Source organism: Patagioenas fasciata, chromosome 25 (genome assembly GCF_037038585.1).
Source record: "Patagioenas fasciata isolate bPatFas1 chromosome 25, bPatFas1.hap1, whole genome shotgun sequence".
Classification (NCBI taxonomy): domain Eukaryota; kingdom Metazoa; phylum Chordata; class Aves; order Columbiformes; family Columbidae; genus Patagioenas; species Patagioenas fasciata.
The window spans coordinates 3,565,880-3,578,993 of NC_092544.1; the positions used below are offsets into that span (position 1 = coordinate 3,565,880).

Here is a 13,114-nt window from a genome sequence, read left to right on the forward strand (position 1 = left end):
CAGGAGGGGCAGCGCGCACGCGTCCCGCAGGAGGTTTGGCCGCTGCCGGCCGCCATCGCGCCGCGGGCCCCGCCCGCCATATTGTGCCCGGCGCGGCGCTGAGCGGCGGCCGGCGATGGGTGAGGGGGAGCGGGCGGCGGGACCGGCCCGGGCACCGGCCCCGGGGGAACGGGGTGGCGGGGGGGTGCCGAGGCGGGAGCTGGGGGAGCGGGCGGGGCGCTGGGGAGCCCGCAGGTGGCCCCGCTCCGCCCACCGATGTGAGGGGGGCGGCTCCCGGGCCGCGGCCTGGCCCGGAGTACCCCGGGGCTGCCCTTGGGCCCCGTTCCTCCCCGCAGCCTCGGTGCGTGCTCCCGGAGCCCCCCGGTGCTCCCCGGTACTCCGGGGGGTCTCCGCAACGCCGGGACTCCCCTGCGACCCGGCCCGCACCTCCGGGGGGCTCCGGCACAGCCCTGCCCTGGAGCCCCCCCCGCCTTCCTGCAGCCCCGGGCTGTACCCCCAGGTCCTCCCGGAGCCCCTCTGGCCCTGCTTGTGGCCCAGGTTGCCCGTGTCTCCTCTGCAGCCCCTGCTTGGAGCCCCGGAGTGTTTATGGCTCCTCCTTGACCCTCTGCAGACCCCTCACCCCCTGGCCGGTGCCCCCACAGCCCCCGACCTGCTCTCCTAGGGCTCCCACGTGTGCCACCCCCAGACCCAACACTTTGATCCTACCACTTTTCCCTTTCAGACTCATCGTGGTGTCCCACACCTCAAACCCACAGTCCTGTCCATCAGGTGCCCCCTCATCCCTGTGTTGTGTCCTGGGGGTTCCTGTGCGCAGCCCCCACCCTGTTAACCAGCAGTTACTTTGTGTCCCCAGGTCACACGGACCCTGTGCTGTGGCACACACTGGGGCTTGTGCCCTTTGCTCTGTGACCTCCCCCAACCCCGCAGCCACCTCTGTGCCCCACTGTCCAAGGTGATAGCACCTGCTTTGGGTTATCTTTGCCTTTTTTGGGTCTAGCAGCCCACTGCACCCTGTCCCTTGTTGTTTGTGACTCATACAGCAATTTGGAGAGCTCTGGAGCTCCGTGTAAGCTTTAAAACTTGTTTGAGACCAGTTGCTAAACCTTCAGCATTTTTTTTTTGGATTCTGGGTGCTGGTTGCTAAGTGATGCAAACTGGAAACGAGCAATCAGAAAAAAGAAATGTTTAGCAACTGATAGGACCTGATCTGAGCTTCTTCACTGCTAGGAAATGGTGTATGGTCACCATGTCCTTTCTCTAAGTTCTAGAGATTCTCCTAAGGCCAAACAGCATCCAGAGAAGGCTTTTAAAACCTTAGTGTTATTATTATTGTTTAAACTCTGTCAAGCAAGCACTAGAAAAGCTAATTCGGGGCTGCCATCCTGTTGAGCTCTGTGCCGTGCAAACATACAACAAATACCCCCAAAAATTCTACTTATCTTTTTTCCTGTCTTAAAGGAGCAAAGAAGGAAAAAGGCAGTTAGTGTGCTTTTGCAGTAAAAGAGCTGTGAATATTTGAACCCCACACAAAACTGGGCAAAAGGGGACCCAGGTAATATCCCCGATTTACTCAATCCTTTTGGTGAATTGTTTAGCGTCTCTGTAAGTGTATTGCTCTGCCTGTAGAACAAGGAAAACACCACAGCGATGCAGATTAAATTCCTTGTAAACTGCCTTGAGTTGGGAGAGAGGCATGAAAAGCTTCTCCCTGCTCCCCTGGCAGCCTGAGTACATTAAGTTTTGACTCTCAGTGATTTCACAGCACCGTAACAAGCTGCTGCCTGTCCCGGGAGCGTCAGGAGCCTGTGGCAAACACGGGAGATGTAGAAAAGGGTTGAGCAAAGTTGCGTTTTCCTGCCTCGTGCTGCAGGCTGGCGGTGTGAGTGGTCAGCAGGGTGTGGTGAGCAGATGAGCCTTAATTAGAAATCTTCTCCTTCCAGTTTTAAGGACTGAAGATACAATCCCGCAGTGAGCAGCAGAGAAGCCACCTGGAAGGACAACCCTCCGCACCTTCTGTTGTTATGGCAGGGGGCAGGCGAGGCCCTAACCGGACATCCTACTGCCGAAACCCCCTCTGCGAGCCCGGGGCTGCTGGCGGCTCCGGCCACTCCACGAGTTCCTCTGTCACGGGTGTGCGCTCACGTACCAGGTATGTCCAGCCTTCCACATCCTATCGCTCTCTGCAACTGCCTGAAAGGAAGTTGGAGCTAGCGGGGGTCGGGCTCTGCTCACAGGGAACAAGCACCAAGATGAGAGGAAACGGCCTCAAGTTGCGCCAGGGGAGGTTGAGGTTGGATCTGGGGAACAATTTCTTCCCCAAAGGGCTGGGGGGCATTGGAACAGGCTGCTCAGGGCAGTGCTGAAGTCACCATCCCTGGAGGGTTGGACAGACGGACATGAGGTTCTCAGGACATGGGGCAGTGCCAGGGGTGTGGACACGGTTGGGCTCCATGGTCTTGGGAGTCTCTTTCAACCAAAATGATTCTCTGATCTACCTGTAACAGTCACCCCAGACATCCTCGGGGCACTGACACTTGTTTTCTGGCAGCCATTGACCGTCATAGCTCAGGTTTTTCATTCAGTCGATATTAGACCCACTGATTTCTACCATCCGTGTGTGGGGGCTGGCAGACAGCGCTGTGTTTATCCCAGGGAAGTGACCGCTGGCTTCTGGTTCCCCTTGGCAGGAGCGGTTCAGGTACAGGCCTTTCCAGCCCACCCTTGGCTACTCAGACCGTCGTCCCCCTCCGGCACTGTAAGATCCCGGAGCTGCCCGTGGAGCGCAGCGTGCTGTTCGAGCTCCAGCTCTTCTTCTGTCATCTCGTTGCTCTGTTTGTCCACTACATCAACATCTACAAAACCGTGTGGTGGTATCCACCCTCCCACCCACCTTCACACACATCACTGGTAAGCACAGACAGTCTCTTGGGTTGTTAGACATCAAGTTTCCAATATATGTTTGAAATAAGCTATGTGTGACTTTACCCTGGCGGGGGGGTTGCTCCTGTGACTCTTATTTGGCGAATTTTGGGCACTGGCTCTCTGCTTGGTATTCTCTTTCTGATCCTGGAAGAGAGAGTCTGAAGAGAATAATAGAACTCAGGAACTTCTCTGTTGAATGTGTGTTTCTGCTGCCTGATGGAAAGTGGAATCATTTTGGTTTTGTCACTGCAGAACTTTCATCTTATTGACTTCAACGTGCTGACGGTGACAACGATCGTCCTGGCACGCCGGCTCATCGGTGCTATTGTGAAGGAGGTAAAGTCCCCAGGCAGATCTCAGAATTGTCCTCTCGGATGAAATGTAACACCCTGTGTCCCTTTTGCAGCTCCAAACTCTTCTGTCCTTTTCTAAAGAACTTTGTGCTATGTCCGAGTCAGAAACCTGGGCATGGCTTCTAGTGGGAAGAACAGAAATGAGCATCTCAAACCCTTGCTTGAGACTCTGTCCTTCTGCGATTGTTTCTGCATTAATGTCTCAACTAGAGGGTTCTGTAGGAAGAGTGAATTTGTTTCCCCTCTTCCCAGCTCTCTCTTCTCTCCCGCAGGCTTCGCAGAGCGGCAAAGTCTCGCTGCCACGCTCGGCTTTCCTGGTGATCACTCGGTTTGCTGTTCTCACTGGCACAGGCTGGAGTTTGTGTCGATCGATCATTCACCTTTTCAGAACCTACTCTTTCCTTAATCTCCTGTTCCTGTGTTACCCGTAAGTATTTCTTCTGTCACTTATGTGTGATTTCTAATTTTGCTTCAGTGGGTGTTGCTCAGTTGAATTGAAGCCTGAAAGTAAAGAAACACTCGATTACTTGGGAAGAGAACTTTTCCCTCTTGCTGCATGATATTATTTCTTGCTGGCAGAGCATGTCTTTAACATTTACCTGTATTTCAGCTTTAGTATAAGCATTAATTATAGTTCTTAGATTGCTCACATCCTCTGAAAAGGATTGTGTGCTTTCCCAATGTTCTGAGAACCTGTGTCTGTGGTTTGCCTTAGTCCTTTGGTGCCTCTGCCAGGTGGAGTGAATCAAACAGTTGCTCTGCTTCATGTTAACTAACCAAAGGAAACCAGTTTTATTTCCAGAAATAGCTCTCTTCTCTCTGGTAGATGCAGGAGGAAGCATCTCATAAAGATCTGAGATGTGATGCTTGCGTTTGAGATGGGTGAAGCTCCTTTCTGGAGTTTATATAGGAACTAGGAGGGGGATGTGACTGAAATGCTGATCTCCTGCCAGCAAAGACACTTGTCTGGGGAGCTCGCAAGGAAGTAACCACCTCTCTGCGCTTTGCTGCTCCAGGTTTGGCATGTACATTCCCCTCCTTCAGCTGAACTGTGACCTGCGCAAGACCGGGCTCTTCTCCCAGGTGGCCAACATCGGGCCCAGGGACACAGGCGAGGTGACGTCCAGGGGCAGGGACTACCTGAGCGTCCTGAAGGAGACCTGGAAGCAGCACACGCGCCAGATGTACGGCATGGAGGCCATGCCCACGCACGCCTGCTGCCTCTCCCCAGACCTCATCCGCAACGAGGTGGAATACCTGAAAATGGACTTTAACTGGCGGATGAAGGAGGTGCTGGTGAGCTCCATGCTCAGTGCCTACTACGTGGCCTTTGTGCCCGTCTGGTTTGTGAAGGTGAGCGGGGGCCACTGCTCATGCAGATGTGGCTTTTCCAGCTGTGGGACTGGCTGGTGAGGGTTGTGGGGAGGTGGACACTGATGATGGGGGAGATCTGGTTGTGGTTCTTGCTTCTCGCTTAGCTGGAAGGTGAGAGAGGTCAAAGCTGGTCTCTGTGCACAGGCAGCTGTGTCAAACCCATTTACAGAGGCCTTGTACAAAGTAAGAAGCAAAACCATCTAGGTTTGGCTTTGCTTAAACTCCAGCTGACAGAGGACTGATTGACTTCAATAAGGGAGGCAATATGCAAGAGGATGGACCTTATTAGAATTCGTAGCTGTTTTATTTAAGCTACTAATATGTTGTAGAATGAGACAAAAGTCTTGTAGTAGATGTCAGACCTCAGGGATGAGCCCAAGTCCCCTTCTCCTGTGGGGCTGGTGCTCCCACCATGATCAGCTGAGCCAGGAAGCATCAGGAACTCTCCCTGTTTTGGTGAAAGGTGGTAACAGCATAAATATTTCTCCGTGGTGGGTTCAGGAGTGGTGCAGTAGCTGTCCTATGTAGGCGCTTCTTTTTCAAGCAGGATTAATAACTCCGTGAAAAACCCTCGTTTTACCTGCTTGAGCGCTTTGTGTTTTGATGGCATCGTTAGTTGAGGCTGTCCAAACACGTTGTCACCCTTTCTTCTTGTCCCCCCCGCAGAACACTCAGTACTATGACAAACGCTGGTCGTGTGAGCTTTTCCTTCTGGTTTCCATCAGCACGTCGGTGATCCTGATGCAGTACCTCTTGCCCGCGCGCTACTGTGACCTGCTCCACAAAGCCGCAGCGCACCTGGGCTGCTGGCAGAAGGTTGATCCCGCCCTCTGCTCCAATGTGCTGCAGCATCAGTAAGGACCGCGCTCCTGGGGCTGGGGCTGGAGTTTTGTCTGGGCTGGTGTGTCTGCTGGTGCCAGCAGAGGCTGGATGGGGAGCTCGGCTTTCCAGCCACCTCTCGTTGCTAAAACACAAGGAAAATGAAAGCAGAGTTGTTGGTGACACGTGTGTCGTGGTTTTGCTTGCAGGGTGACAATAAAACTGTGGCAGATGTATTGTTAACCCTCTTCCCCCTGCTTCCCCCGTCAGCCCCTCCCTCTTCCCCCTTCCCACTAAGGACAGGCAGTCAGGAGGGAAAGAAGGACAGAGAGAAGAGAGCTGGAAAAATCAAAAATGTTTTACTAATGCTACTAATAAGAATAGAGAAAATAATACAAAACCAATCTTCAAAGTCCCGGCAACTGCAGAGCCAGCACCCAAAGTCCTGGACTGGACTCTGTAGCCAACCGGAGCTGGATTCAGTCTGTCACTGGGCCTCAGTTCGCAGGGATGACTGGCAAGGTCCTCTCCTAATGTTGGCCATAAGGAAAAGGGATGAGATCCTTGTTATCTCCCACTTTTAGATGAAGTATCACGGAATGGGATGTAATACTTAGTTGGTCAGTTTTGGTCACCTGTTTCTCGGTGCCCCTCTCATGAGTTGTGCATCCGTTCTTATCGATGACTTCGCATCCCATTGCTATGTCTACCAAAACATGTATCTGGCTTTCCAGAAAGCAGCTAATAATGCTTTAGCTGACAGGCAAATTCACTAAAAGAGAACCTGGTTTTGTCAAAAACAATGTGTTTTGTTAAATACAACGTGACAGACACTATCTGTACTGTCCACTCCCATGCTCAGTAAGCAGATCTGATTTTTGGCAAGGTGTCTGCTGCTCCTGTCCCCAGGTCACTGCCATAGTTCCATCACTCGGTGGGCCAAACTCTGCCCTCGGAAATGACGGCGCTTCGCTACCACGGAGGCGGCTCATGCGTTACCACGGATGTGGAGGGACAAACAAGAGCTCTGTGCTTGTTCCCCACAGGTGGACAGAGGAGTGCATGTGGCCGCAGGGAGTGTTGGTGAAGCACTCCAAGAACGTGTACAAAGCCGTGGGTCACTACAACGTGGCGGTGCCCTCGGACGTCTCGCACTTCCGCTTCCACGTAAGGTCCCATCTGCTTTCCTGGGGGTGTAATGTCTCGGTAGGATCACACTCCCCTTGTCCCCAGCCCCTCGTTGTGCCCGGGGTGGCTCTCCGAGCCCAAGAGCTGCCCATGGGGTGTGCAGGGTTTGGTACAGCGGCTCACGTTACCCCCACAGCTCAGAAGAGTGAGCTCTTTGCAAACCGGGTCTCTCTGCAGAGTCTGCATGGGTAGATGTGTGTCCAGAGGAATCCTCCCCAGCCTCTGCCCCACACATCCCACCACAAACACGTCCCAAAGGGCCTGACCTCACTCCATCACTTACCGTGTTCTCTCTTACAGTTTTTTTTCAGCAAACCACTGAGAATCCTCAACATCCTGATCCTGCTGGAAGGAGCCGTCATCTTCTACCAGCTTTACTCGCTGATCTCTTCAGAGAAGTGGCACCAGACTATCTCGCTGGCTCTGATCCTCTTCAGCAATTACTACGCCTTCTTCAAGCTGCTGCGTGACCGTCTGGTGCTGGGCAAAGCCTACTCGTATTCTGCCAGCAGAGACTCAGAGCAGAAGTTAAATTAAAACAATTGCACTGATGCTCAGCTTATTACAAAACAAACAAAACAAGGAACCCTCAGAGCTTTGTATTTTTGTTACCACTGCTTTTTTTTCTTTGATAACTGATGTAATTAAAAGGAAAAAACATATTTTTTTACTCCCAACAGTTGTTTGCGTGTTTATTTTCTGGTAAAATCCCCAGAGAAGGCGGCCTCCTGTTTGTATTCGAGAGGAGTGATTTTTAGCAAGGGTGCTTAGTTTGGGGAGGTGCAAACGCTGCTGGTTCTGCTGGAGCCTTGATGGGAAGATGAGGGTTACAGGGATGTCGGAGCTCACAGAGGGGACGAGTCCTGGTCCCAAATCTGCTGGGGACCCCAAAGCGCCTCCTGCACCCCCTGTGTTTGCAGGGGAAAGCCACCGTGTTCCACTAAAACGTGGGGTTTGTTATTAAGGGCTATGCCAGAACTGCTGCAATCCCGCAGCCCGTGCGGGTGCTGGTTTGAGGGGACGCGGCGTGGATTTGGGGAGGTCGGGGGGGGCTCCGGCTGCTCCCATTTTGCCGTTTTGTGAGCGGGTCCGTGTCCCCCCCTGCTTTGCCGCTTCTCCTGCCCAACCCGCCCGGCAGGTCAGCCCGGGGGGATGAGCGGGTGACATCACCGGACGAGGAGGAGGAGGAGGAGGAAGGGCAGGGGCGCAGCGCTGCACCGGGTGACGGGGCCCGGGGGCAGCGGGACCGGCCCAAAGCCACCGCCGTCCCCGCTGCCGAGGGCACCGGCCGCGCCCGCCGCTGTGCCCGGCTCCGGGCTGGGGTCCCTGCGCGTCGCGGGGCTCCCGCCGCTCCCGCCGCCGTTACCAGCTCCGGCCTTTGTTCCGCTCTTCGTGCCCCGCCGCCGCCGCCAGGGGGCGCGCGGGGAGCGCACGGCGGCTCCCGCTCCCGCTCCCGGTCGCGCCACGATCCCAGCAGCGCCGCCGGGAGCCCCATCCGCCCCGGGACGTGATTGCGAATGAAACCGGGCCCGGCTGGAGATCAAACACCGGTCGGGGAGCAGGACCGGCCCCTGCAGCGCATCGTCCCGGTGCACCGGGTGAGGGGACGGGACGCCGTGCCCGGCCACGCCAGCGAGGTGACCCCGGGCACGGCGCGGGGGTCTCGGTGCCGCTGCCAGCCCCCAGCACCCGGCACGGCGGGGCCAAAGGCCACCGGGAGCGGAGCCACCGCCGCCACTCACCGGTCTGTCATCAGCCAAGGGCGAGGAAGAGGAAGGACGAACGGGAAGAACGGGGCCCGGGGCTGGCAGGGAGCCCTGCGGGGCTGGGGGGCCGCTGAGCCCCGCGGGACTGTGTCCCCCCCGCACCCACGACCAGCACCGGGGTGCGAGGGGACGGGGACAGAACGAGTGTGCCACCCACGCGTGGGGAAGCAGAGGGGCAGAGGCGCTTATCCGGCTCACGGCGTGGGAAGCTGCAAGAAGCCCCCCCCGAGAACCGCCAGCAGGTCCTGGGGGATTGGAGTCCCCCAGCCTCTCCCCCGGCTCTCGTGTCACCCAAGTGAGGCCGGATCCGGCCTCCGGACGGGGTTGCTGACTGGGGTGCGGCGTGGATGTCGGGGCGCCGCGGGCGGGTGTGCCTGTGCCCCGGCCCCCTCCCCAGCAGGGCAGGAGGAAACGGCCGCATCCAGCCTTTCCCGAGGATGAGGATTTCCTTCCTCCCATTGAGCGGGGACCCTGAGGTTAACACGCAGCTGTGGGGCACTCTCCTTCCCCGCAGCTTCACTCCCTCTCTTTTCCCCAGCCTGAGTGCACTGCAGGTATTTTTGGGGTTAGAAGAAGCCAGGCAGAGTGGGGAACCTCACGGAGTGGGTGGCCAAGCTGCAGCCACCTTGGCTGCGGTTTTGAGGCTCCAAATCATGCCGGGAGGGCTTGGAGGTGCCCCCTGGATCCAGCAGTGTGACCCCCAGTGCTGGCAGAGCGTCCCAGCCCCATGGGTGCCCCTGCTCCTCACAGGGACCTTGCCCAGACAGGGGGATTGCTGGATTCCCAGTAAAGGCTCTTCCTGCAGCTGGGAACGGCTGTGCTGGGGACCCAGGGACACTTCTCATTTCCCTTGAATCCTCTGATACTGAGAGCATGGGGGCTTTCCCGGGGGCCTCCAAGGGACAAATGTCCCAGGGGAGATCCCGGGTGGGAATTCCCCCTGGGAGCAGCTCCCTGGAGGTGGCTTCACTGGGGACCCAGTTGCTTTGGTGACCCCAGGGGTCCCGGGCAACCCAAATGGGTCCTATCCCACGGGCAGCGCTGTGCCCCGGGGGTCCCGGCATGGCCAGGCTCCATCTGCCGCCCTCCCCAGCCTGCTAATCCCGGGATTAGCAGCCAGATGCCAGGCACAGGTTTGCTGCAGGTAACGAGTATCCCTCGGGGAGGAGGTTACGGACATCAAAGCGCAGGCAATTATGACTAATCCCACACCTGCGCCTAACGAGCTCGGCAGCCGTCCTGCCTGCGCCGAGCAGGACGGGGCAGCTGCCGGGGAGAAGCCAGGAGGGCAGCGGGGACAAGGAACCCACGTGTGCTGGGGACCCGTCCCAGTGTGTCCCCACGGACAGCACCCCAGGATAACGGCTGTGTCGGTGGGTCACGGAGCAAAAAGCCAGGCAGAAACACCCCCAGGGTTTGGCATTGCTGGGGGCACGGCTGAGCCCTCCCTAGCGCAGACCCGAAACGGGGCACACATGCAGGGGACAAGCTTCGGCCCCTCGCTGCCTGCCGGGAATTCCCCTGCTGCTTCCCAGCGGACGCGGCTGATGGGAAGTGGCTGTTTTCCCCGAAGAGCCCGTCCCGACATTCCTGGGAGGCCACATCTGCAGCCTGCATCGTTCACTCTCGGGACCTCTGTCCGGCCGGTTCCCAGCTGGGCACAGAGAGGGGACGGACACTGCAGACACCCCCAGCTCCTCCTCATCCCCCCAAAACACCAGCCTGTCCCTGTTTGGGGCACTGGGGAATCCAGCACCCAGCAGCTGCTGCTGGAATGGGACCGGAGCACCCCATAGAGCCCAAGGTCCCCAGCCTGGGTAGATAACCCCAGCTGGGCCCCGTTGTCCTTTATCTGGAGGCCGGTAGCTTTAACTCTTCCTTAATAATCGTTTATGCCATTAATAAAGCCAAATCCCTAAAGTGTCTGATTAAGGGTTCGTTTGCCCGCTACCACCTCACACTGCGGCAGGTTTTGTGTGAGACCAAGGGAGGAAAAAAAACACAGGGGGAAGGTGGGAGCATCGTCCCAGTGCCCATTCCACCAGCATCCCTGCTCCCCAGGGACCCCTCAGCAGCACCCCAGGACCTGGTGTCCCCCAGACCCAGAGATGTGGGGGCTCCATGAGGTCTCCATGGGGCCTGGGCACCCAATCCCGGAGGTGCTGAGCCGAGGTGGCCACCGCTGCCCGACCTTGCCCGGGGCTCCCCTGGCCAAAACCAGGGCAGGACACGGCCCACGAGGCCCCGTCCCGAGCCGGCGAGACCTGCCGTAATTGGCAGCCCTGAATTAGCATATGCACATCCTCATTAGCAATTACACATACACACACGCCCTCATTTTCTCATCTGAACAAGTCCACGGTGGGGACCTTGGAGCTGGAACAGTGGGGCCAGACCCCAAACCACTAAACCTCTCCTGGTCCTCTGCTCACCACCCAAGGCCACCAAACTCATTGCACTCGTGCAGCGGAGCAGAGACACCGCCTGCGGCACCCACGGCCCGGCCGTAGCGCTGCGCGGTCCCCGTGGGGGCTGTGGGGAGCAGATGGCGACTCGCAGCACGACAATGCAGGGAGCAGCGCGGGGGCCAGATGGATCGCAGAGGAGCAGAGCCGTCCCGTCATCCCTCCCGCCGCTTCCGCTGCCATTTTACCCAACCGGCTCCAGCAGCGGCTATAAATATTTAACAGCTCCATCCCCTGCTCTGCCGTGACCCGGCAGCTCCCACCACTCCAGCCCTGTTTGCACCACGATGGGGGTCACTGGGCTGAGACCCCGCCAAGGGGATGTCCCCTCCCTGCAGCATCACTCTGGATCTGAGATAAATAACCTCAGTGAGCCGGGCTGGAAATGCTTGAGGTGATGAATGGAGACTTCAGAGGGTGCGGTGACATTTCCTGAGAGCTGGGGACAAGGGGGGAGCAGCGACAGCTGGGCAGGTCGCCCACCTCCTGGGTGGGTGTCAGGCTCTGTGGTGGCCACATCCTGAGCACTGCGCAGTCTGAGCTCTGCTGAGCCCTTTGGGGGTCAAAAGGGCAATAAGTACCCCCAAATCCAACCCTATGTCCCCGAGGGACCCACTTTCTTGGTCAGACCCCAGCCAGGAGCCCCATGGCAGCAGCAGGGGGTCGCAGGGGTCCTGTCCCCGGTACAGACGTGCTGGGTTGAGCATCCCGGCCGGCAGCGGAGCAGAAACAGTTGCAGGATCTCCCACGCTGCAGCACGGGGCTGCAAGTCCCAGCGTGCGGCTGCTGCGGGACACGTCACGACCTGCAGCCCCACGGGCGCTCGCAGCCCAGGGAACGGCCCTTTCCCAGCACCGGGGGAGTTTCGGTCCCACGGCCGGTGCCCCTTCTCGCAGCACGCATGGGACACCCGTGCACCAGGACAGCCCCTCGCCGGGGCCGAGCTTCCTCCAGCCGCCACCACCGCGGCTCCCCGGCCTTTCCACCACTTTTCCGCCGACCCCGGAGCCCTGGCCGCCTTCCTGCCCCGGCCACGCTGCCGCCCCGTTTCCTGCCCCCCGGCACCGGCGCTGTCGCAGCCGCTCTGCCTCCTCCCAGCCCCACATCCACCCCGCGCACATCCCCGTCTCCACGCACCCAGTGCTCCCAGCTTTCCCCACCGTGCCAGAACTGTCTGTCCTCCCTGCGGCGCTTTCCCCAATGGGGTGACCTGGCCCTGCCACAGTGTCACCAACCCCGTGCCTTCCTGTCCCCAACCTCCCCATGGGACTTGGCCCTGGCACCGCTGCAGGAGCGACCCGGCTTGGTGGGGTGATTGCAGGGGGGGGCTGTGTTTCACCAGCCATTTTCTTCCAGTTCAGCGATAAAGGCATCGAGCGGAGCAATTCTTCCCCCGGGGAGCGGCAATTCCCCGATTGCAATCACTTTTGGGGATCTACCACTGACCCAGTTTTTAATCCACCGCGCACACAGAGCTGCTGGTGGGGATGACCGAGAGCTTTCCAGGAGCATCCGCACCCCCCGTGCTGAGCCCCCCACCCCTTGTATTTGGGAGGCGGGGGTCCCGCGGGCAGCTCGGCGGGGCCGGTCGCGCTCCGTGCCGCTCTGCGCTGACGTCAGCCCGTTCCCACGCTGAGCCCAAGGGTTTCCCCCAAACCGGTTGGGCATGCGGAGCCGTGACTCAGCCCCAGGGGAGCGGCGTGCACCGGCAAGCCCGGGGGGGCCGGCGGAGGACAAGGGTGTGCGGGGGCAGGATGAGACCTGCGCAGGGCCCCCGCTTCCCGAGCAAGCCACACCAGAGCCTTTAGCGAAGAGGGAAGCGAGAAACTCGCTTTCCTTCCTCCTGCAGAGCGGCAGTGAGGGTGTCACCGTGCTGGGGTGACCCGTCCCTGCACCCCCACGCCCTAAAGCGATCCCCTGCCCCCGGACTGGGAAGGGCTCCTTATCTCCCTGCCTGGCTGATGCAGGGTTTGCTCATCGCTGCTGCTCCTCCCGGGGCCACCCTGCTGCAGGGCGGGTGACACTGGCAGTGTCACCTTCTCTTCCAGATTCAACCTTCTCTGCAGGGATGGAGCAGGGACGGTGACACCCACCCTCCATGGCATCACTCCCGGCTGAGATCACCAGGGTTTTCCCCGCCCAGTCCCAGTGTCTCTGTCCCCCCATCCGCCCGAGGGGACAGAGACGCTGGGGCCAGGGGGGTCACCGCATGCCAGGCTGTCACCAG

At 58.7% G+C, this 13,114-nt stretch overlaps 1 protein-coding gene across 3 annotated transcripts; it reads left to right on the forward strand.

The window, feature by feature from the left end:
• The first annotated feature begins 12 nt into the window (after positions 1-12).
• Positions 13-7,333, forward strand: TMEM39B (transmembrane protein 39B). 3 transcript variants are annotated; one of them, XM_071799005.1, is made up of 10 exons: positions 40-119; positions 854-952; positions 1,941-2,149; positions 2,688-2,907; positions 3,175-3,258; positions 3,548-3,702; positions 4,292-4,628; positions 5,316-5,503; positions 6,515-6,635; positions 6,957-7,333. In XM_071799005.1, exons 3-10 carry the CDS (start codon positions 2,022-2,024, stop codon positions 7,191-7,193), a joined length of 1,470 nt encoding a protein of 489 aa, XP_071655106.1. In that variant the 5' UTR covers positions 40-119; positions 854-952; positions 1,941-2,021; the 3' UTR covers positions 7,194-7,333. The 3 variants fall into 3 exon arrangements, with proteins under 3 accessions (XP_065713500.1, XP_071655106.1, XP_065713501.1); XM_065857428.2 differs by lacking the exon at positions 854-952 and having other exon boundaries at positions 13-119; XM_065857429.2 differs by lacking the exon at positions 40-119 and having other exon boundaries at positions 480-952.
• The last annotated feature ends 5,781 nt before the right edge of the window (positions 7,334-13,114 follow it).

Excerpts from the sequence above, each read along its gene's own strand:
- TMEM39B (XM_065857428.2), top strand. The coding sequence starts at position 2,022 with ATGGCAGGGGGCAGGCGAGGCCCTAACCGGACATCCTACTGCCGAAAC. Across the intron at positions 3,259-3,547 it reads TCGGTGCTATTGTGAAGGAG|GCTTCGCAGAGCGGCAAAGT; the intron begins GTAAAGTCCCCA and ends TCTCTCCCGCAG. Across the intron at positions 5,504-6,514 it reads TCCAATGTGCTGCAGCATCA|GTGGACAGAGGAGTGCATGT; the intron begins GTAAGGACCGCG and ends TGTTCCCCACAG.